The sequence below is a fragment of the Poecilia formosa genome, unplaced genomic scaffold (genome assembly GCF_000485575.1).
Source record: "Poecilia formosa unplaced genomic scaffold, Poecilia_formosa-5.1.2 Scaffold6, whole genome shotgun sequence".
Taxonomy (NCBI): Eukaryota; Metazoa; Chordata; class Actinopteri; order Cyprinodontiformes; family Poeciliidae; genus Poecilia; species Poecilia formosa.
In genome coordinates this window covers 984,160-1,007,164 of record NW_006799945.1, presented here as the reverse complement: position 1 = coordinate 1,007,164, position 23,005 = coordinate 984,160, and the positions used below count along the sequence as shown (strand labels likewise).

The 23,005-nt window shown below is 37.9% G+C and overlaps 2 protein-coding genes across 16 annotated transcripts in view; both read left to right on the top strand.

The window, feature by feature from the left end:
- Positions 1-3,990, top strand: part of LOC103147521 (RIMS-binding protein 2-like) — a 68,195-nt gene extending 64,205 nt beyond the window's left edge. For all 15 annotated transcript variants that reach the window (XM_016678725.1, XM_016678718.1, XM_016678721.1 and 12 more), the window contains one exon: positions 1,157-3,990. In XM_016678725.1, the coding sequence (XP_016534211.1) occupies positions 1,157-1,390 (234 nt within the window). In that variant the 3' untranslated portion in view covers positions 1,391-3,990. The remainder of the gene's footprint in view (positions 1-1,156) is intronic.
- Positions 3,991-13,619: 9,629 nt separating this feature from the next.
- LOC103147510 (transmembrane protein 132D) overlaps positions 13,620-23,005 on the top strand; it is a 31,294-nt gene continuing 21,908 nt past the window's right edge. Inside the window, exons 1-3 of the mRNA XM_007565895.2 lie at positions 13,620-14,166; positions 16,107-17,013; positions 22,561-22,707. Coding sequence (XP_007565957.1) covers positions 14,103-14,166; positions 16,107-17,013; positions 22,561-22,707 — 1,118 coding nt within the window. The 5' untranslated portion in view covers positions 13,620-14,102. The remainder of the gene's footprint in view (positions 14,167-16,106; positions 17,014-22,560; positions 22,708-23,005) is intronic.

Sequence of the window (23,005 nt, the reverse complement as noted above, 5' to 3'; positions counted from 1 at the left end):
TTTACAGACACCAATTAACCTAACGGTCATGTTTTCCATCTGTGGGAGGAAGGTGGAGAACTCAGTGATTTGAATCACTCTGGACACATAGCAGACGTTAACAGGCCCCAAAACCTGAGCCAAGGTATCTGTTCATCCTGCATTTGGTCTCTTGAAAACCAAGTATGACATATCAGGACAAACGCCAAAGGTCAAACATGGTGATGGAAGGGCGACTGTTTGAGAATGTTCTCAGTCGCTGGACCTCGGCACCTTGCAGTCATTGCAGCAAGCACTTACTCACGTACATCTCTATCAGCAAATTTGCCGTTTGGATTTTAAAATAAAAAAAAAAACAGTCTGGCCTAGCTTTCTGACTAATTCAGTAAATTTGAATAAAAAAAAAAATGGTGAAACAGAATATACATTTCTTACACAGACTTATATTTTCAAGTTTTTACTTTGGTTAATTGTGATGATTTTCTGTTTAAGTGAAAATATTAGTTATGACCAATAAAAATAAAATGTAATTCAGAAATTTGGGCTTTAAGAAAATTATGATTAATAGCCGCTAAAAGATTATTATTTTCAAAAGATACTTTTAATAGTACAAACCTCATTGAAACACATATTCTAATTTATCACTTATGACTGTATTTACATACTTAACTGGAATTAAAAGTATTGTTCCCTAAATAAAACCTAATGCCTCCTATGTGTGCATTTATTTTGAAAATTTTGCATTTCATAGTCATTTAACTCATTTGTGACTATTCCTTTTTATTTTCTGCACATGAGCAGTAGTGGTGCGAAAGCAAATTAAACAATTTAAGCTCTGCACATTCTTGAGAAAATGAATTCAAATTTCAAGATGCTCTTTGTTACCAACCAATGGTTTCTTTTTTTGTTCTGTTTCATCATTTGCACTTAGTGTTTTTATTTCAAGATCCTCTACAATGCTAGATTGTTAGAAATTTAGTTATGATTGGAAACTTCCAATCAAAATTCAAAAAGCAGACAATCCCTTTGTGTTTTTTTATTTTATTTTTTTTTTATAACTTTTCATAGCCTTTTAAATAAGAAACAAACAAAAAAAAAAACATAAATACTTGCTTCATTTGTAATATGCTGCCCCTCCCGCCCTGCCTCCAAACCTCCCCATCACTTATCTCCTCAGGTCACTGCAGAAAACACAGACACGGCCAACAACATTACAACCCCTGTCCGGGCGCCGTCCCCAATCGTCCGCCCCCTCCTTCCAGGAACTATGAGACCGCTCAGCCCTCCGAGGGCTCGCCATGTTCCGCTGGACCCCAGGGACCCCCAAGACCTGGCAAACAAGAAGAAGAAAGGAATACTCTCCAAAGGAAAGAAACTGCTGAAGAGACTGTCTCCTGTGAAGCAACAATAATGACAATATTTAACAGCATAAAAATCCTATCCATGTATCTGCGGGGCTCTGTGCATAGCATCCATACAATCAGCTGTGATATGGCAGGACATTACAGAGTGGGCATGTGACTCGCCTCCTTGACTGCGTGAGCCTATCAGGCGATACAAATATGTTCAGTGCTGGATAGAAAACACATGAATTTTGTACAGTGGAGTGCCAAAATCAAGAGTGAAGTGACTTTCAAAAACAAACGCATATTACTGTGATATTACTGTATTTCAGATTAAGGGATGCTTTATCTAAAGTGAAAAACTAGGATTTTCATGACATGCATTTATACTGTTTCATTTACTTTTAACCCTCTATGGTACCATAGTCTTCTCAAGTAGAAAAAGTATTCTTGAATGGTTCAGTACTTTAAAAACGAGGGGCATTGTCAAGGAATCAGTGACAGTTCTTTAATTTGCCATTTTCCAACCATTTTTATCAGTTTTTAAAAGGAAAGAGTTTCACTATTTTTGCCCCACAAGACATCTACATTCATTCCAGGGGGGGGGGGGGGGGGGAGGTTAACACTAACAGGCATAAAACCTTAGTTTTTAACAGTTAAAAGCAGTTTATTTGCTATAAAATTAACTTGCAAAAATACGTCTGGTGCCGTAAGGACACAATGTCCCATCATGGTCAATTGCATAATGTTACTTTAAGTTCCAAATTATTATAGGATCACTATGGCTGCATGCAAACTTAGTAGTAGTGTGTAGTTAGGTAATGTCAAAGTTGTTTTATCTTGATTTGATATGATGCTGTCAGACAAAATCCTTGCATCTCTCAAACTGGAAGAACCTTTTAGAAATGTCAAAAATAAAATGTCAAAATGTCAGTTTTATGCTCTCTGATCAAAGTCACAGTTTTCGATACCTTAACAGAAAGTTATTAGAGACACCACATGCAGATGTGATCCATAGAGTTGATTTTCACAAGGAAACAAAAAGACAAAAATGGATGCAGGATTTTTGCTCGACAGCAGCAAAAGATGTCAGGTTAAGACAAAGTTCGGGCTACTTTTATGATTTGTCAGCCATATTCTACTATTACAGTGAACTTTGTCCATCTTTATTTAATGAGAATGTCCATGCAGTTTGGTTAGTTTACCAAATGAATCCAGTCTTATTCTGTACCTCTTGTAGGAAGAACAGATAATATTTGTGGACCCCACGAAGATTATGGGGATCCTTAGATAAATAAATAAACACTACAGTTAAACAAGTAGTGATAAAAATGCTATATGAGAAGGCATGCAAGGAAAAAAAAAAGACTGGTAAGGATGAGAGTAAGAAATATAATGCTGCTACTGTAGATAAGGTGAAAGTACAGGGTAGTGTACTTATGGCACAGATTTGTAACCTCTTTCATTCAGTTTTTATATTGATTTATTTATGAAATGACTTGTATTATAAGCCATGGAAACCATTTAGGATTTTAATTATGTTCATGAAGTAAATTATGTTAAATCCTATGTTTTTGTTCCCCCTGTGCAATCTTACATATAACTAGGAGCATAACGTGTACCATAGAGGGTGAATCAAGCCAAACTCTAAATTTATTCTTTTCACCAGGAAAGAACATCTGCTCCTGTTCCTTTAGAGGAAATCTTTATTACACTATTACACTGTTATTATGCGTTCTGTGGAGCAATGCTGACTGCAAAATGTAATCTTTTTTTAATGCAATGTTTTAGAGATGTGGTAGCATATAATGGGAAAGGAGACACTTTTATTTGTACCGAGCTTGCATTCAGAAGCAAAGCCTGTTCAAACGATGAAGGAAATTTGGCAAAACGACAGCGGATTGGCATCAGGGCATTAAACGCCGGGCGAGCGCAGCCGTCTCAGTGGCCTTTTTGAAACACGAGCACGACGTTCCTTGTTTTATTACAAGACTGACTTACGACAGGTTTTTGTTTCACGACTGATTGCCTGTGCTTTGTCACTTCTAGGATAAATAAATTACAGGAGTTTTTTTTTTTTTGTCTTTGCTGTCAACCTGTCATGAAACGCCTAGTTCAATAGAAAATTCTGTGTCTATCTTCTTATTGCACAAAGTGGATGTTTTCTCTGATTGGATAAAGACATAGTTCGTGTGCCTGTGGACGTGTGATACATTTTGTGTTTTGCACTTTTACTTTGACCTTTTTTTTATTTCTATAGTAATATTCTGCTACTCTCTTTGAATGCACTGTTGTTGATACTGCGCACATATACAGTGAGTGGGACACAGAAACCACATAAAAAAAATTATAAATTAACAAAAAAAAATTCAAGGCATGCATTGCCCTTTGATTTCGTCATCATGTCTGAAGAAATATTGACTCATTTGCTCTGAGTTTTGTATGACTTAGTTGTTTTACTTGCACTTAAGGTACATTGAAGAGTATACTACACCAAATTACATGTAAGGAAGCTTACAAATGCGATTACTTAAGAATCTGGTACAAAATAACCAGAGATCAATTCCTGTGATCTCTATTCATAAAAGGATGCAGGCCAATAAACATTTTCAGGCGTACAATGACCTCGAAATTTATAGGCACCCTTGATAAAGATATGTAAAAAGCATAAAAACAAATAAATGTATTTCATTATTATAGTTTCACACAGAATACACTTTTTCACTGCTCTGACAGTGTGAAATTTTGAGATTTATTTTTTTTTCCGCCTCACTGTGCATGTTGGAAATAGAAATGTATATCCTCGGTTGGAGATTTTTTTATTTTATTTATTTTTTATCAAACTCACAGTTGTTTTCAACTTTTTAAATTATCACTCTGATTGTAGATAAGGCCAACTTCAGGCACTTTTCTGAAGCCATTCATTTAATGATTTAAAAAGACCAGTGCACGTCTCCTGAATGGAGTATTTTCTTCTCTTCCTCACTTTGAAGAGTTGCTAAAAGAAAAAAAAAAAGAAAATATGACAGAGCTCGCTTAATGAATGTCATAATCATATCCCAGATATAAATATGAACTCTTGAAATATCCATTTGAAGTTAACTTTCTGATGAAGTGAACAAACAGTGCACCAGCAATGAAAGATTATTTTTTATTTTTTCACTATAAAACAAACATTAAAAACCTTGGTGCCACAACACATCGAGGGCGCTGTATGAATTCATAACATTTGAGCCCAACATTTAATTTCCTTCTCAGATCACATTTGTAAATTCAAATCCAATAACATCTGATAATCTGACAGTCATGTAAATTAGCATAGATTTGCAGAAACACCACATTAAGAAATATTAAAATTCTGTTTTTTTGTTACTTTTGATGGAAAGACAGCTTAATACAAAACACAGATTAAACCATTGTCCTACCTCAGTTTTTGATTTTTATCGAGACATTATGCATTTATTTGTCGAAAATATAGTGAAAAGTTTTTTTTTTTTTGTTTGTTTTTTTTAATAATATGGATTTCTCAAGAAACTGCTCTGCATGCTGTATAAACAATTTTCCATCATGAAGATGAAAAGTTGTTCTCAAAAACTGAACTCCTGGTAAAAAAAGAGAAAAAAGAAAAAAAGGATTGAGTCACGGCTTTAATTGAAGAAAACTTTACCATCTACCAGGTTTGTCTTTGTTTTGTATTTGTGGTTGCACTTGAAAGAGCTTATTGTTTTCATCAGGGTTCTGCTTCTCATTCTTTCTCCACATTATTACTGGAATGCATTGGCCACAGAAAGAATTTGACTGGTGGCAAATTTCCGTTTTTCTTTGTACAGTTTCAAGTCTAATCTGTCAGAAATGCTCAAACAAGACGGTCATAAAACCAAAATATTCACCTGCGAACGGGTGTAGTGTCTCCAAACGCTGTAGCTCTTTTGTACTTTGATCCATTTGTAGATAATTTCTAAATGTTTTTACTTGATTTTTTTTTCAACAGCCTTTTATTTTTAAATTGCACTGAAAGTTCCTCTCTGTGTAAAAGACTCCAAGCATTCTCCATGGTGTCCTTTGAAATCACATGTACCAGTCCACCGTACGTGCTTGCTTTGTGAAAAAAGAGAAGTCGTTATAGATGGTATTTATGATAATTATGTGTGAGTGTACATGTTGGAAAATACATCTTTTATAACCAAATTAAATTTGATATTTTTCAAAAAAAAAAAAAAAAATCTTTGTTCATGTTATTTTTATTCAAATATACGGCATTGGAATAATAGGCAACAATCCTCCTTCTGAGAAACAGTTATTAATTATTCATCCCCTTGCAAATTTATTTTAATTTTATAATTAAATTTTTGTTCAGTTTACTTAAATGGCCCCAGTGCATCACACTCGGTTTATTATTCAAATTAGTTAAAAAATGTTCTCTGTTGTGTATCCTGTGGTGGCGTAGGGGTTAAGCACAACCCACATATGGAGGCCTTAGTCCTTGACCCAGCTGTTGCAGGTTTGATTCCCAGCCTTGGTGACTTTTGCTGCATGTCTTCCCCCTTCTCCCATTACCCACCTTCTGAAGGATTTGATTTGGTGTGAAGGATTTGGTGCAATCCTTCACACCAAACACTTAGATTATGTTCAATTATGCCTCAATCTGAAGTTTGGCAGTCGCTCCTTTGAAGCCTGTGCTTCAAAAGAGCAACAAAGAGCAGAAAAGAAGAGACAGTGTGACGATTGTGGCAAGTCACTTGAACTCTCCCCCTTATCCACTGCTCCTTCTACGGCTCCTACTCAACTCTGAGGGAATATGTCGAGTTCTCACAGCTGCCCTTAGAGAGCGACACAAAACAGCAACACAAACATTTGAGAGAACTCAAACAGTGACCAGAGAGGCTGTGAGCTCTGAGAGGGAGAGAAACAAGAAGTTAGTTTACTGTTGTGGATGTGAAAAACCCACAATGTAGCAAAAGCATAATTTTGCAAGTTAATTAAAAACTTCTCGATCTAAAAATCCCCACTTCATGACACTATTCAGTAATCATATGTATGGTTTATTTTGACTGATGTTACATAAGCAAACAATGTTTTAAAACACCAAAGAATTGAATGGAAGCAATTAATGCCTGTCCAAAAAGATTAGCAATTTGTTGTAAGGAATGATGGATGATGAATGATGAATGAATGATGAATGAATGATGAATGATGCACAAGTCTGGACGTTGTGAAGAACTAACAGTTGTGAGAACTTTAATTTTGATCACAGAAATCTACCAAAGTATGTGAGGAAAAACCAAGCTTCTTTTAATGAATCTTGTTTTTGACAGAGGTTGACGCCAGACGATCTTGCATTGACTGACTGCAGGACAGAGGCTGATATGCACCAGGTGCTACTCATCCATGAATAGACAACGGGACATGAAGGGCATGAAACTTTCCTGGAAAAGAGAACATCATGACAAAAAAAACAAAAAAAAACAATAAAGCTAATTCAGAAGAATTTTACTCAATCCAATTATGCACCTAAACTGAGGACCATGTCGTTGATTTACCTAAATTTATTCCAAGAAAACAGAGAAATAGTTGAGTTTTGTGTTGATTTCCTGCATTGATGCGTTTGTCTGATCAGTGCTACAGTGATTAGAGCTATTTGAAACTGAAATTATTTTTGATAGCTGACCCTGAAGATGTGCATTCTTACAAACACATTTTTGGTGATTTGCTCTTCAGGGAAAGAAACAAAATGCTCCCTTTGATTAGCTGATAATGAACACAGGCGGTCGTACTCTTCAGCAGAGCAATTTATTCGTCCTTTTCACTGATGAAGGACTTGATAGGCTGTTTTTTTTAAATTAAACTAAAAGAACTTTTTAAAGTTGTTCCAGTATGCTCCCCTTTATGTCTGTTGCACAAATGAACATGTTTTCGTTGTCTTAAAAGGTTTATTTCAGTTTATTGCAATACATGACATCTTAAATAATAGTCTTAATTGTCTGATCGCAGCTCTCTCTTCTGCAGGACCTTGAACACAAACCACTGAAATAGTAGGAAAAAAAAGCTTAAGGTATGAAAACCTAAAAACATTTCTAATACAGAAATATGGGCTTTAGCCCTACGGTAGACTGTCTGCTGACAGCTTTAATGGGATTCAGCCCTGCTAGCTCCAAAACCTACACAGGACAAAGAATGAATATAACTGTAATAGTGGCAAATGGCCACCAGGGGGAGACATTACGAGGATGTGTAAGGTATACTTCTACTACACGTATAGAGTCGGAGCTCTATGAAGAAGGGAATGTGCCATGAATTAAACGCTTCAGATTAACAAACTAGTATTTATATTAAAAAGACGGTAATTTTCTCTTAAAAATTAAAACGCAAACATGTGGATTTCATGCACTCAGATGTGGGAAATTAGCAGGTCCTCAACTTCGAGTTGTAGTTTTAATGATAAATTGATGCAACAAATATCAAAACATGACACAGACCTTTCATTTTCTAATTAAAGGCGCAAAATCTGTACATATCTTCCTGACCCTTATGTTGCTGTTTCTTGCCAATCCTCTGGAGGGCAGCAGTGGTTTTCTTGTCGGGTACTAAAAGAGGTCTAGCAGTGAGGTAAAATCACACATGTAATGACAAACCTACAGGTCTCTAAGTTACAGCAGCATGTATATAATTAGATGTCACAGACAGGAACACCGTGTCAGAAAAAAGACATTTCAAAAGGCCTGAACTTGAAAATAGTCATCCAGGCCCTTCTTTCTTCCTTTTTCACATTCTCCTCGTCACACTGTGCATGTTTGTTTTTGCCATTTGCTCAGTGTGAATGTTGATTCATGCGACCTCAATCACTTCAATACCCCAGACAGTCTCAGCAGGGCTATGCTGAAACAATCATCCTTTTCTCACGGAAGTAAACCAGAAGGGAAATGAAATTGGTAAAACATCGAATGATTTTTGTTTTGTTGCCTTTTTGCTGTCCATCCTTCACTTCCCTCACATTCTCCTTATTTTCTCCCCCCCCCACACTTATTTTTTTCCTTTCAATCTGCCACCTCCTCTTTTCTTCCTTCTCTGCTCGCCCTCACCCTTATTTTTTCCTCACTATCCAACAGATCTATATTGAGCTGTAAGTCTGGGGCGTCCCTGCGGGCCGATGGATGTTTAAAATTCTTCCTGGTTGTAACCTCTCTATCACTGGCTTTCTTCTTGCCTACCATGTCACCAGAGGGGGGCATAAGGAGACATCCATCTCCTGCTGGCCTTTCACAAAACCTCAAAGTGCCAGTTAAACACTCTTCGTCCATTTGACCCTCATGCTGTCAAAACCACAGCAGGGATCTTCCAGGTAAAATATTTTAATTTGACTTTGATATATGGACAGACCTTTTGAGGATAGAGATTTCTATTCAGGCATGTTGGCTTAAATTAATAGAAAACTTTTCTCATGGATGTACCATGTGCTTCGACATTGCATATTTTTGTGTAATTGCAGTACACTTGGTTGAGAAACAAGTATGAAAGCAAAAAGCAGAACAAAACAAACAAAAACAAAAAAAATCAGACATATTCAAGACTACAATATGACCATCATTTGATTTGCCATATACAAAAATAACTTTTCAGTTCAGGAACTCCCTGGAAGCTTCTGGAAGAGTCTAATGTTTTTAACTTTGGTTCTCTCAGGAAACACAAGTGTGGTGATGTTTGTGCCTGTCATTCACCGTCCCGAGTTGACACTCATCCAGTCACCCTTTGTTTGGCCTCAGCCCGCTTCTGTAATTAAAAACAGGGAGACTGAGCAGAAACACACCGCAGCTCGTGCCAATCACCCTTACCTGCTATTGTTCCCATATCCACTTCATAATCTCTCCTCTGCAGCTGAGCTGAAAAAAAAAAAAAAGCACCCAACCACTATACATGTATATGCAGATATGGAATATTCTCCTTCTGGGGCATCTAAACATTATTTTGTCCAATATCTCCAGAAAATGCACAGACTGACTAAATCAGTCGATCAGTTTTTGTTTTTGTTTTTTTGAGAAGAGGTTCTAATGTGCAGATACAGACATTCAGTCATCCAAACTAGTGTTAATAAGAGAAAGTCAAGAACAGGTGGGTCGAGTTTACAGCTAAGCCAGTATGGAGCAAATAGTTTTCACAATATATAATTTTGAAGGATTTTGATATCTATGGTGGAACAGTTTCAAATTGACAATCCAGTTTAGAGAAAGCGGCTGTCTCGATCCAAGCAATTCAAACATTACTGATAACTAGTGAGGTTTATTTTTAACACATGATTCTCATGGGTCTTATTGAACATTACTGAGTTCAGCTTAATGTAAAAAAAAAAAGAAAGTACAAATATATTTCAGTACAAGAATCAAGTAATGGAAATCAAGTTTATACCACTGACTGCAATATCTTCTTGAAAAAGTGTTAAAACATTAGGTATTTTCTCAAACTGAGTCGCAGCTAGATGCTTTTTCAAAACCTTTTCTGTGTATATGTTCAAAAACTCGCTGAAAAAAATCAGAACAGTCTTCATATGAAGCTCTAACATGGAGTATCTTGGTTAGAAAAGCAACTTTAATGCTCTGGCAAGCTACATCTTAAAATGTCATCCTTTATTTAAAGTCTGAATTCACTTATGCACCTATCTATCAATCAAGTTCATTTGTACAGCACATTTCAGCAACAAGGCAGTTTAAAGTGCCTGACATCATAAAACAAAAATACAAAGTCATAAAAGACAGTAAATCAGATCTACAGTCTTCAATAAACACAATGCAACGTTTTAAAGCAGATCAGTTTTTAGAAGTGCTAGGATTGTAGCAACACGTGCTCTCACTGTTTTGAATGAACGGCAACATATTAAATTGAGGAGGAGAAAAAAAATCATTGCAAAAATTAAAACTTTTGTTTTTATTTTAAAATGATCAATATGTATTTTTGGAGTGCTGCTTATTCCGGTCTTTGTAGCTCCTTTCTGTTCAGCTCAAGAGTTTCTCTGGAGTTATTTGAATGCAACACGCTGGTTATGAGATTTCATGCAGACAGAGAGCTGCAGGTGTCGCTTTTCCGTTTTTTTTAAATCGTTAAGGAGGAAAACACTGCGATTGCTAAGGAAACTCCAGATGAGTTGGATCAACAGAGTAATCCAAAAAGGTAACAACACAGTTTCACATGTCGCACACACAGCAAATTTAAAAATCACAAAATTAGCTGCATTATACTGTTGCAGACTCCACACCAACAACAACAGGTGTCAGAAATTAATTTTTTTAGGAGACTCAAATACAAAACATTTAAAGATGCTTTGATCAGGATCCTTATTTGACACTTTAGATCAGATCAAAAATATTCCCAATACATAACCCATTGCTATCTGAATTTTTGGTGCTATGCATATGCCACTATGACCTTTATGTAAACATGATACTAATGCCTCATGTTTATACGCTTGGAGCTAAAACAACATGTCTTCTAAGTTTTCTTTGATTCCATAAGCCCAAATATATATATAATTTTTTTTTTCTTTTAAGGCGCTGGACGAGATTTTATTTTTCCACCGCCTCCATCACTGATGCATTTCCCAGCAGGTAGCAGGAGGCAAACTACCTTTTCAATCCAGTACCCTGAGGGAAGACTGCTGGAGGGATCGAGGACACCGTTTTTTTTTTCCTTTAGAGGTATCCCGCAGGGGTCAAAAAACTGATGTTCAGCCGTGATCCGAAAAGAGCATTCATTCATCATCATTGGAGGAGTGTGAACTGAGGAAGTTGGGCCACAGGTCTCGCCTTGGTGATTCATCTCTGGCTGAGACAGCTTGGAGTGGAAGGTGTCTGCAGACTTCGGTCGGCTGGAGTGTGTTAAAAGACTGGCCTTTCTCTGGTTTGCTATGGTGTTAAGTCTTATTATAAAGGTGTAGCGACAGCTTTATGTTCAAAGACTAGACTCCAGCACTCCCCTGAGATCAGAGAATACTGAGGCAGTTTGCAATGATTTCCACTCAGAGAGCTTCTTAAATTCTTATGACTGCTACAGACCCGGCTACTTGTTCTGTAATTAATCAGTTCGCATGATGCCCACCATTTGCATGCATCACCATGAACGGGATGAAACGGAGCCCATCTTTCCTTGATGGATTGATGGAAATTAATTTATCGCCATCTAGCTGATGGGCAGTAATAAGAGGTATTAAGAAATTATTAAGATGGAATATTGCTGTAGTTCACAATCCATCACTGAGCTGGATTACTGTCAGCAAAGGTTAATACATTTACTAATCACATGATGACTGCAGTTGGCAGAAAGGATACAAAGACCACAAATGACTCATGTGGATGTCAGCCTTCAGGTAAAACATTCATGAGGTCAAATTTTCAGTGAACAGTAACACATCAGTGTAGCATTTGTTTGCTAGTTTAGTGTTTACCGTTATATTTGCTTTAGTTTCCTCTTAGAAAGCACATCTACTCCATTTTGAGTTTTACTGAGCTCCTTTTCTGTACATCTGCACTTCGGAACCAGCGCGTTAGTGTATTCTTTCTTTCCTCTCACCCTAAGCCAACCACACTACATGGCTGCTCATGCTAAACCTGGACGCGCAAAAGTTTTCCTTCTTAAGCGGAGCCATTCTTAAGATGAGCCATTGGCTGCAAAGTGCATGAGTGCATACAGTCGCAGTTAAGGGTTGTCCGCATTTGTTAGACAAAACAATAGGAATGTGTTTGTTGGATTTTCTATGCTGGTTTTCCATCTGCACTTTGTGCTGCAATGGATTTTCCCCAGGTTTTTCCTCAAAGTGTGCAGACAAGATGAATTTGTTCTATAGTTCTTATCTGCTTTGTGTTTTGAAATAGTCCAGTAATAAACTGGTGGTTGGCACCCTGCTTTACATTTTGTATCAGGTGTCGTTAGCTCTGATATGGATAAGATCAAGTTTGTACTGTACCTAAAAGAAAGTGTTCCCCCCACCACATAAGTTATGTATTAGCCTGAAATGCAGTATGCAAACTGAATGTACAGGGAGTTTATTCACTTATATGTAGTAGTTTATTATTTCAATCTTTCAAATGAACGTTTTCCTGAAATAATGTGCTCTCAAACCTTTTCCAGTAATATGCTGCTATTTAAAACCATGACTTGGCAGAGACACTGCGAATAAATTACTGCAAATTTACAATGTGAATTTCTGTCGTGCATTTCCCAAATCTCTAACTGAGTTTTGGCTTCCACCAGTAGTCACTCAGGTAATTTATTAATCAGTTCTAACTGCTCTGTGAGTCACAGCTTTCTACTTAATTTCATAAATATTTACAGGATTTAGGGTCTCGACTTGTGTTATTCCAAACCTCCAAATCCTTCTCAGCCACCTGGCAACAGCTTTACGTCCACTGCTGCAGCCAAACAGAGCACTTCTGACCGCCGTTCTATCATGTCTAATAGCGCCGGCAGCAGGTTGCATGTCTGGAACAACAACTGAGATCTGGAGATATTCCCAGACTCAGTTGTCAGTGGCCTCTGCCACCGTCAGTTTTAATTGTAACTTCAAGCCAAAAATCATGGACAAACTACTCAAATTAAAACTCAATGACTTCGAAATGCAGTCCATGTATTGCCTTGGCACTGCAAGTGCCACTCTTGCAGTAAAATCCTGTCTTAGCTCCCGACTGTGAGTTTCTCAAAATTTCACGAGCATTTAGAGATCACCTAATGTCTTCCTTAAGTCACATATTTATTCTAATTAGCCTCTCCAGTCAAGCGAGAAAGTGTTTACTCACCTTGTATGTGTGTATCCTTAATGATGACACCTTGGCACTCTTGTCACCTTGTAACGATGCAGGCACAGGGTGCATGAGGTGTAATTGGCACATAATGCGTGTAGTTTGTTCGGACAACGGGTGCTTATTGTGGGGGATAGTGGAGAGTGGAAAGGCTAGGGAAAGTCATACCAGGCTTATTAAGCGAGACACTTCTTAGAGTGAAACAAAGCTCAGATCGATGTGCAGAACAAGAGTGACTGGATTTCACTCTTATTAAACTGAATCATACTGAGACTCCCCATAGAATCAACTGTGTGGACACACAAAAAGACAGACAGATGGATAGACAAAATCATGAAATATATACAGAATAGGAATCAAAATGACTCTCCAGTTTTCCACATTCACCCCCTCTAGGACTGTGTAGATGGAAAATCTGGAGCCTTTACCAGTCACTTAAGGGCAAGTCTGTAAGAGAGAGAGTGAAAAAACTTTGCTGCTGTAATTTTAGACATATTCAAATAATAAAACATAAAAAATAGGGATTTTGGGTTAATGTTTATTTGTTAAACCCACTGCCATTGAGGAAACCACTCATCCTTCGACCTTGTGCGCATTTCATTTGTTCCTCCCCCCTCAACCCTCCAACACTCCCACTCATACACCGGCAGATTATACCCACGTGGGTGTGCTTAATCTGACTGACTCTTTACTGATTTTCTGTCATGGAAAGTCGTATCTGATGCTGCCCTGTGGTATCAGTCATCAGCCGCACTCCCAAAGGAAGAGCAAGAAACGGGACGCGGCATTTAAAACTGATCCACTTGTGTCTGGGGGGAGATTTAGGTGGATGTGAAAGTGTAACAATTTTTTATTTCTCCTTGTTTCGTCCTTTGCAATCAGAGCGAGTGACTCGACTGGACACCAGACGATGTTATGACTTCCGTCCTGCACTTTCTTTTAAGCGCGTGCAAACTGGAGCTCAGAGCAGAGAGTAACGAGTACTTGCACTTTTTTTAAAATGATGTTCAACTTTTCCCTCGGGTCACTTTTTCCAATTGTGGGAGTTCTTGCAGCTATTAAAGGTGAGACCTTTATGAGATAAAACAAGGTATTATTTTGTGTCTACTTGTTTTAATAGACGCCCTTATTTTGAAGACAACCTGAGATGAAACAGTTTACTTATTGTAAAAACGGGTTGAAAGTGAAGGCTTCAGAAATGTTTAGTACTGTTGTACATGCAAAGCAGTGTTATTGAAAGTGTTTGTCTCCTAAATGAAAACGCTCAAAGACAATGGAACATGCATTACATAGATTTTAGACTTTTTTTTTTTTGATGACCGCTCTAAGCATTTTTGCTGAAAATCCCAGATCTGTGTCCTTATTTTATTGATTTATGCAGCTGTCAGGTTATGAATTCCTACTTTGCGTGGGTTTGTGGTTACAACCCATGGCCTCATCCCATTTTGTTATCCCTCTGTCTAAATGAAAGTGACAGCAGGCTCTCCAGTGTGCATCAGGAGGCTTCATCTGCGGGATTAAAGAGGCCCGGAGCTGAGGTTGCACAGCTGTTTCTCTGCTTGTTTAAAGATAACCTGCATCAATAGCTGTGAGGAAGCAGCAAGCTGGCGATCTCCATGTTCTAATGCTGATATATCTTGCGAAAAGACTGATATTTGATTATTGTTAAGCGGGAGATGTGTGTGCAATGTGTTCCCAGTGTGTGTTTAAAATAAGGAGCCCTTTGTGCATATTAAACTCACTAGCTTTTAATGTAAATCACTCCATGCATTCCATTAAGATATCAGATCAATAAATGGTGCATCTATTGATTAGTAGCACTGTTTGTTTTCACTATCATCATCATCTAGAATAACAACTCAAAAGCTAAAACGAATGCTTTAAACTACACTCATCTTTGCTAGTTTCATTATGTCAGTCTGGACTTTAAACTACTGTGTAAGGATGTAATAAGCCATGAGTTATACATTCAAACAGATGGGTTTACAAGCCTGTAAACTCAGACACAACTCTCATGCTTTTTGGGGTGGAATAATGAGGGACCAGGCAACATTTTTATTAAACTAGACAGCGCAAACATCTGGCGACAAAGAGTAGCTCTCAAATGTTTAATACAGCATTTGTTAAACTTTTTCTTTAAACACATTTCCTTTTTGATGTCCCAGTTGGTTTTACTGTTTATTAATGCAAGTTAATAGCAATGCAAAAAAATGACAAATTGGTTAAATTCATCTTCTAAAGAGCCAGATCAATTTAGTTGTTTTTAGAAACAGTAACAGTGAACAATTGTGGGAGTGAACTGACAATTTGGAAATCAAAACCTGTTGTTAATAGTCTGGTTTAATGTTATCTATCAGCAAAATATATATGTTTTATCCTTTAGTCGGATCTGTAAATAAGTAGTCAAATACACTTGTGAATAATATTTTTTCATTATTTAATTTGACATAGGTTAGTTTTTTTTCTGTCTGGAGAATACTGTATTTACTGTATTTAAAAGCCAGAAAATTTACAATGTGTAAAATCTCTTGAGGAAAAAGAGATTTTGGTCATTTGTTTTCATTGCTGTAAAGGTTCTGTAATTTTCTTGCCAATCTCTTTTTCTCAGCTGTTGTAGCGAAGGATGCCACGTTGGAAAAATGTCTGCTAATCTTTGCCACTGTAGTTTGCTAACATTTTTTTTAATTTTTGTTTTTCATTCGAGAAACCATTGCTTTAGCTATTTCAAACATATTTGAGTGAATTTCAAACTCAACCCCTTTTGAGGCTTGCCTCACCACACACAATTATTGGATAATCAATTATTAGCTAAAAATGTTTTGTTGTGAAATAATTTTAAGAATTTCTCTATCCATGATTTCGGCCATGACACTTTCTCAATAACTAAAATCATTTGAAAAAACTTGTGATTGAAATCAGTTGACACCTTCACAAAATAATAGTGCATACTGTGAGTTTTTTTCAATCCTTTTCCAATTAATCCATGTAAATTCTTCCATTTCAGCTGCAGGAAGTCAGAAAGCTGAAGATGCTGGAGTACTCCCCACTCCTTCACCTATTTACCCGTCCATCAAATTTCAAATCTTCAATGCAGACTATGTGTTTCTGGGTCAAGGTGCGGGGACCCCAAGCAACTCAAGCATCAAAGTTCAGGCTCAGACTTTTTTCATAAGCAGTCTGGGTGCTGGGTTCCTCCAGCCAGCTATCAAGGCTTCTTTTGGCCCCCTAGCTGTAGATGCCACCATTCCTCCTGATCTGCTCCTTAGCGGACGAAAGATCCTTGCGGTTCTTTTGGTCCGTCAGGTTCGATCCTCATACCCATTTGTCAAGATTCTTTTTCACATGCCCACAGAAAGCAACATCACTTTCAGGCAAGAAATGATGGACTCTAATGGAGATAACGAGGCTAGGGCCAAGGATGACGCTCACTGTGTGACAGCCTATGCCTTCTGGGAGACGAAGGAAGTCAGAGGAGCTTGTCTGGTTTCTCCAGGTGGATTCTGTGTAGCTCAGCTAAAACCGGAACCATCTTGGTTCAGCTCAGGAAGCAGATCTGGAAGCTCAAGTCGGGAAGCAGAAAAAACCGAAGCGATGAAGGCCCTTCGGGGAAATCTTGTGGAGGTCTACTTCCAGAGCAGAAGGGACCAGACTGGCCAGTGCGCTCCACAAGACAGCCTGCAACGAGTGGGAGTGGGAAGAGGGAGAGACTCGGGGGGGTCTGGAACGCCTCTGCGAAGGATTGGAAGTGTCTCTCTTATCAAAACTCAATCAGGCAACCCTACTTTCCTCAGGCTTAGGCTGGGAGGTGCTGTGATGATCCAAACGTCTTCCAAGCCCTTAAAGAGTCAAGATGTGGGAACGTTTTACATCTTTCTGGCTAGTACATCTACGCTGGAAAATTTCACTTTGAGGTGAGAGATTGTCTGTGGTGTTCCTTTGTTGAGATGCTTTTTATGAATCATACTGACATTGGCCCAACTGGAGAGCCGCTACGTCAAATATAGAACAGGGGTCTGCAGCTCCAGACCAGTTCTGCGCCAACACACCTGAATCAAAAGGCTGAGTTATTTGCTTGGCAAGCCAGTGAGTTTTGTAAAGGCCTTGTCATAAATCAGTCAGGTGTGTTGGAGCAGGTATGCGTCCAAAAATTGCAGGACAATGGCACTGGATAATTAGAGCTGCATACCCTCGGCATAAATGGGCTGAACTTATGTACAGCTTTTCCAAGCATTTTAACCACTCAAAGCACTTTATACTAAAGTCACATTCACCAATTTTCACTCACACATACACACACATTTATACACTGATACACAGACAGGCCACTTGGGGTTAAGTGCCTTGCTCAGGGGCACATACTGGCAAATCAAACCTACAATCTTCTGATCACAAGACGACTACTTTACCCACAGAGCCACAGTTGCTCTGTGGGTGTCTGACAATTAGAGGTTGTGGTAAAGCGTTGAACTTTCCAAGTTATAACATCAAAGTATTCTTTGGATAGAGCACAAACACATTTTTATGGTGTATGTATTTACACATGACTTTGGGCTGTGCAATGTCAGAAAAAGACACATCAATTATACTGTTGAGTGTCTCAATATTATCATTTGTGGTTAAGAAGCATTTCTTGATTATTGATATTTACTTTAATACTTGATAAACAAATGTGTTAGATATATTTTCTTACTACTTGCACAATTTTAAATATTGCTGCGGTCGTTTTGGATCAAAATGTCAACACAAGTGCCCTTTTGATTAAAGTACAGCTCTAAGGTCAAGAAGTCACAGACTCTTGAAGAAAAGCCTTTATGTAGTGCTTAGCAAGCAAATTTGATGTGCAGACTGCAACATTCTGTGTCACTGATAGTAGATAATTAAATGGGACATTCATTTACTTTTCATTTGAAGGTACATAAATTACATAGTCACAGTTAAGAGCCTTGATGAGTCCAAATAAGCAATGATCTGGCCTTTTAAAGGCTACTCACAAGTGGTTAGAATTAAGTATCATTGATGGAAATCATAATAATCACTGTTCTGTAAATCCAGCTGTACTGAGACAAGAGCTTAGAGGGAATTACATGGAAATTTATTGTTTATGAAATACATGAAATAGCAGAAACCAAGCAAGTGTAAGGGGGATGTATAGTACATTCGAGCATATTCATGAGGGATAAGCTCCATGCATTTAAACGATTACTTAAGGCACTTAAATACTTATGAAGCCCACCATCAAGGCCGTGCGGTAACATGCATGAATGCCAGAGTGACTTGTGTTGTCTGCCAGTTACTGGCTGCATAAATTGTCTGACATATCCTTGCTTCTGCACCGTCACACTTAGTGGGGGAGTTATGAAGATCACTCTTCCATAAACAGTGAAATAATTGGCAAATGATTCACTGGTTTTCATATCTCAACATCCCACGAACATTTCAACAAGGTTTTGTGGTTATTTGACTTCATAAATAATGCATTTGTTTAATGGAGCAGCAAAACAAATAACTAATCTCCCTAACTCCTCTGGGTAGAATTGAGCTTCGCATAAAAGCAGCCCTGTCACCGAGGGAAAAATACACAGTTCAATCTGTTCCCAAACTTTTTCTGAGCATTTTTTCTAAGTTGTAAATCACCAGGCAGGTTGAGCTACCATCCTGCTCATCAAAGACGCAAACAATAAATAAAATGGTTGATCCAGTTTCATAAACATTTGAGTGGCGAATAAAGTCTAAAACAGCCGCAATAATTTAAAATTAATTCCATTAATCAGCTTAAAATGACACCTGCAATGATAGATATTAAAAGACACGCAGGTGTGGAGAGTATGCTGCTGGTTGTTTGCATACTTGACTGTTAGGCTTTAATGAGTTTGTTTTGAGGTCCACAAATCTTTCAAAACTATAGGAAATAATATAAAAATGAGGAGGAGTTGTTGTTCCATCTTCTCCACTGCACCATGATGGAAAAGCATGAACTTATATCTGTGGTTTCTATCTAAGTTTTAACTGCTCTGCTTTCTTGATACTTCTTTTCAAATGAGCAATTGGGAATCTTTAGAGGATAGCCATGGTTGTTTGGAAACATAAATGCTATTGTTGGTTCTACAGAATTTATTGCAATCATAAATTAAGTGTAAATCCTTAAGGTAAACATCACCTCATGCCATAATTAGCAGATTGACACGAATGATATCGATGGATATCATTTCAGTTCTATTAAAAAAATGCTTTATTTTTGCATTTCTGATTTGGTCAGAAATGTTAACACTTTCATGATTTTTTTTTTCCTATTTCTCTGCTCAAAGTTTTCTTTATTTGTTATCACACCGCCAAATTCATATTGCTGTGCTCACTGTAAACACATTGTGGAATAATAATTGTCTTTGTAAAACACTGTATTCACCGAGCAACACGCATTTAATTGAAATAAAAATAAAGCATGAAAGCACAAACTTCAAAAAAGATAATATTTCTGAACACATGGCTACTTTCCATGCTGAACAATGGCCTGTTTTATTGTAATCAATCACTTTATGTGTCTTGTTGACTTTTATAGTCTTCTTCACTGCTTCAACATGAGACGTTTTTCTTTTTTTCTAAAAAACAAAAAAAATCTTACAAATTACAGTGCTTTTTGTGTTCTCATTCTGTCCACATTTTATAACTCTCCAAGTTTTAAAGTGAAGTTGCAATGCCTTTACAGCGAGCTTCGTGTTTTCACTCTCTACTCTGCTTAATTGTTTTCTCCGAAAACAATTTCCAGTCTAATCCTACAGTTTAGTGATATCATGCATTAGTCCTGGGTACAACACAGTATTCTCCTGCAGAATCCAGGCGAACATAAAAAAAAAAAAATGTTAAGATCTGTGCGCCATAATCCAGAATTCATATGCATAGAAGCTTTTCTACAGCTCTTCTTAAGTATTCTGCTCATATGGCAAACAGATACGTTCATCACACAAATGCAGATCGAGTGATGTAAACGGAGCTCTGTTTGCCTTGTCGAAAATAACTGAATGAGATTCTCATCCTGAGGAGTCAACATCTGCCGCTGCGTTGGCTATTTGCAAGGCTTTGCAGCCTCTTCACCTGAAATTCCCCAAATTTGTCGTGCGCGACTGAAATGCTGAAAATCCTCCAGTTGGGTCAGTCATTTCAGTCTGCGTTTCTGGCACCCTGCCACATGCAGCATGCATCGGGACAAGACGAGCCTGCTGAGCTCTGCAACTAAGTCCGAGTGAAGGTTAGCTCTGAGGAGCTTGGCAGTGATTGATTCCTCCTACGAGAAATCCCTGCCTTACTTCACTCTTTGGGCCAAGATTGAGTCCACTCCAACAGGGTTAGGCCAGATAAGCTGTGGCCCTGATTGAAAAGGAATGAAGAGGTTAACCCTTTAGAGTAAAGATGATCTGGGCTGCTCGCCAGGATTAACTGTGTACATTCATGAGTTAGATGCACGCGCCACAATAAAACCGGACAAAACGTACATTTCCTGGTGATTGGCAACGCGTGTAGCCCACAGTTTGAACAGCGAGGCACATTTTTCCAAAGGAATAAGGAGTTTAGTAGTTTATATTCTTTGTACTTCTTTCCTCCTTGGACATAGTGACTGACAGTGACAAAGAATAAAAACCCAAACTAAGTTTCCCTGCAGGGAAGCTTATGTCACAGTATTGGACAAGAAGCTCCAAGAGGTTCCCTGTATTGATTTACTTTGTCACCCCTTTCAGTATGACTCTGCAGAAATGGTTTGGCTTTATTGGGAAGGATGGTCATCAGGTGACTCTGTCACTGCTCTGATGCCCTAAAAAAAACTGACAGAAAATCAAAGACACAAGAAAAAAAAAAACACAAAACGAAATATAAGAATATTTAACCAAGAAGCCTTTCCCTTGTTACTTCAAAATTGCAGTTTATTGAACTAAATTGTGATTTTTATTTTTAAGCTTGTATTAGTAGCTACATTTAATGTCAAATGTGAAGCTTCTTTTTTTGACGTCATTTAGTTTTTACAAGGTATCTTAATAGTATCTCAGTGGCACTGGCTATTATTTGATTTAGTTTCTTTTGTTTTCCCCAACCGGTTCCGTTTTCCTATTTTTGTAATTCCGTTGTCCTGCTGCTTGTCACAATCTAGAGACACTTCTGTTTCTATGAGTATTATTGCACCACGTCCTTCTTTCTCTGTCCTGTGTTTGGGTCCTTCACTTACAGCCACCAAACTGTTATTCATATGGAGAATGTTGCGGACGCAGCGTTTTGTCACGTTAAGTGACAGAGTTCAGCTGGTGTGGGTTGAAAATTCTATGCTGCAGTTTTTTTTGTTTTTTTTTCAGTGTGAAATTTTTTGTCATGAAGAGACATGGCCTCTGATACAAACCTATATATAATGCTCCCGCTCAGTAGTCAGGCAGGCATAAGTGAGGAACATTTGTATTACTTGTATCACTTTTTAGGCGTTTGACTCAAATAATTGCTTTCTGATCCTGTCCAGTGATGTAAGACTCCCCTTGATGCAGGAGATTAAGCGAGAAACAAAAAAAGCCCTGGTTGGATTTGTACGACTGTCTGGTCCAATTACATCGTCTCTAATTAGCGATCTATCTCCCCCATCAGAGATGTGTCTGAATACGAGATCTGATTAACTGATTCCCAGTTTTCCCCAGGGCTGATGGGAATTAAATACCCCTGCTGGTTCTCAGTGGGCAAGCAGCTTGCGACACATTTGACTGTTTGTGACCTACCTTGTTAGACACAAACAGCCAAACCGAATAGAACTGCAGTCAAAACACGGCTACAATTAAAGTACAATAAAAAAGTTAATACATACAGTGCCAATTCTATTTTAAATAAATGCAGAGGCATCAGAAACTGATCAAACTTTTCAGATGTTCTTCTCTTTTAGTTTTTTTTTTCCCTCAAGGGTTGCCACAGTGAATCATCTGTCACTGTGTCTGTGCGTCCTCCAACACCTCTCAGCTTTTCACAGATATAATCCGTCCACCCATAAAATCACTGTGACTCCTCTGAACATGTCCAAACTATCTCGGTCTGGCCTCTGTGACTTTATCTGCCAGACATCTAACATGAGTTGTCCCTCTGATGTTCCCATTATGATCACATCCATCCCAAGGAGTCAAAGATTCGATGCAATCTGCTGGGTTTCCTCAAATAGAACTTTAAAAACTAATTTGAGTAACAAATTGAACTCGGAGCGCTGTTTGATAACTAGGATCATTTGGTATGTATATGACAGGATTTAAATGACTATTTTTGGTTAAAGTGATTTGAGACGAAATGAGTGGAATTTAATATTTTTTTAGTTTGCGATCAAGCTAAAAACGAGCTGATTCTACTCAGTTGATTTCTCAGCGGACCTACAATTTGTACTTCTCCGTGTATTAAACCACAATATTATCATGGTTTAATAGAATGTATTTTAATACTTTTTCACACAGGGCTGCTGTAAAGTCAGGCTTGTCCTTCAGTGCTGCTCGGCCTAGTGACCCATTACTATGGGACATCATAGTGGAGCCTGGGAGAGGAGCAACTCCCAACGCTGTTACTGTCGTCTGCCGCAGGAAGGCTTCCATCGCCTCAAAACGGTCAGTCCACAGCTTATGAAATGTGCAGTTTTGTGCAGTGTGTTAGATGTATGTAAGTTCGCAACAACCCGTTTTAAAAAGCTGCTCTTTCTAAGCAACAAAAATAGTCTGTTTTTCTACTTCTAATTAGGGTTCTGTTTGGCCTTGTTTCAGTAAGATACCCATTTTCTCTACAACCATTTCAAAGGAAAAACAAGAGACACCTGTGAAAGAAAAATCTTGTTCAATTTTACATTTGGTTTGCCAATGACTGCACCTTGAGAACTTGTTGTCTGCATAGATATTCTAGCAAAACAAC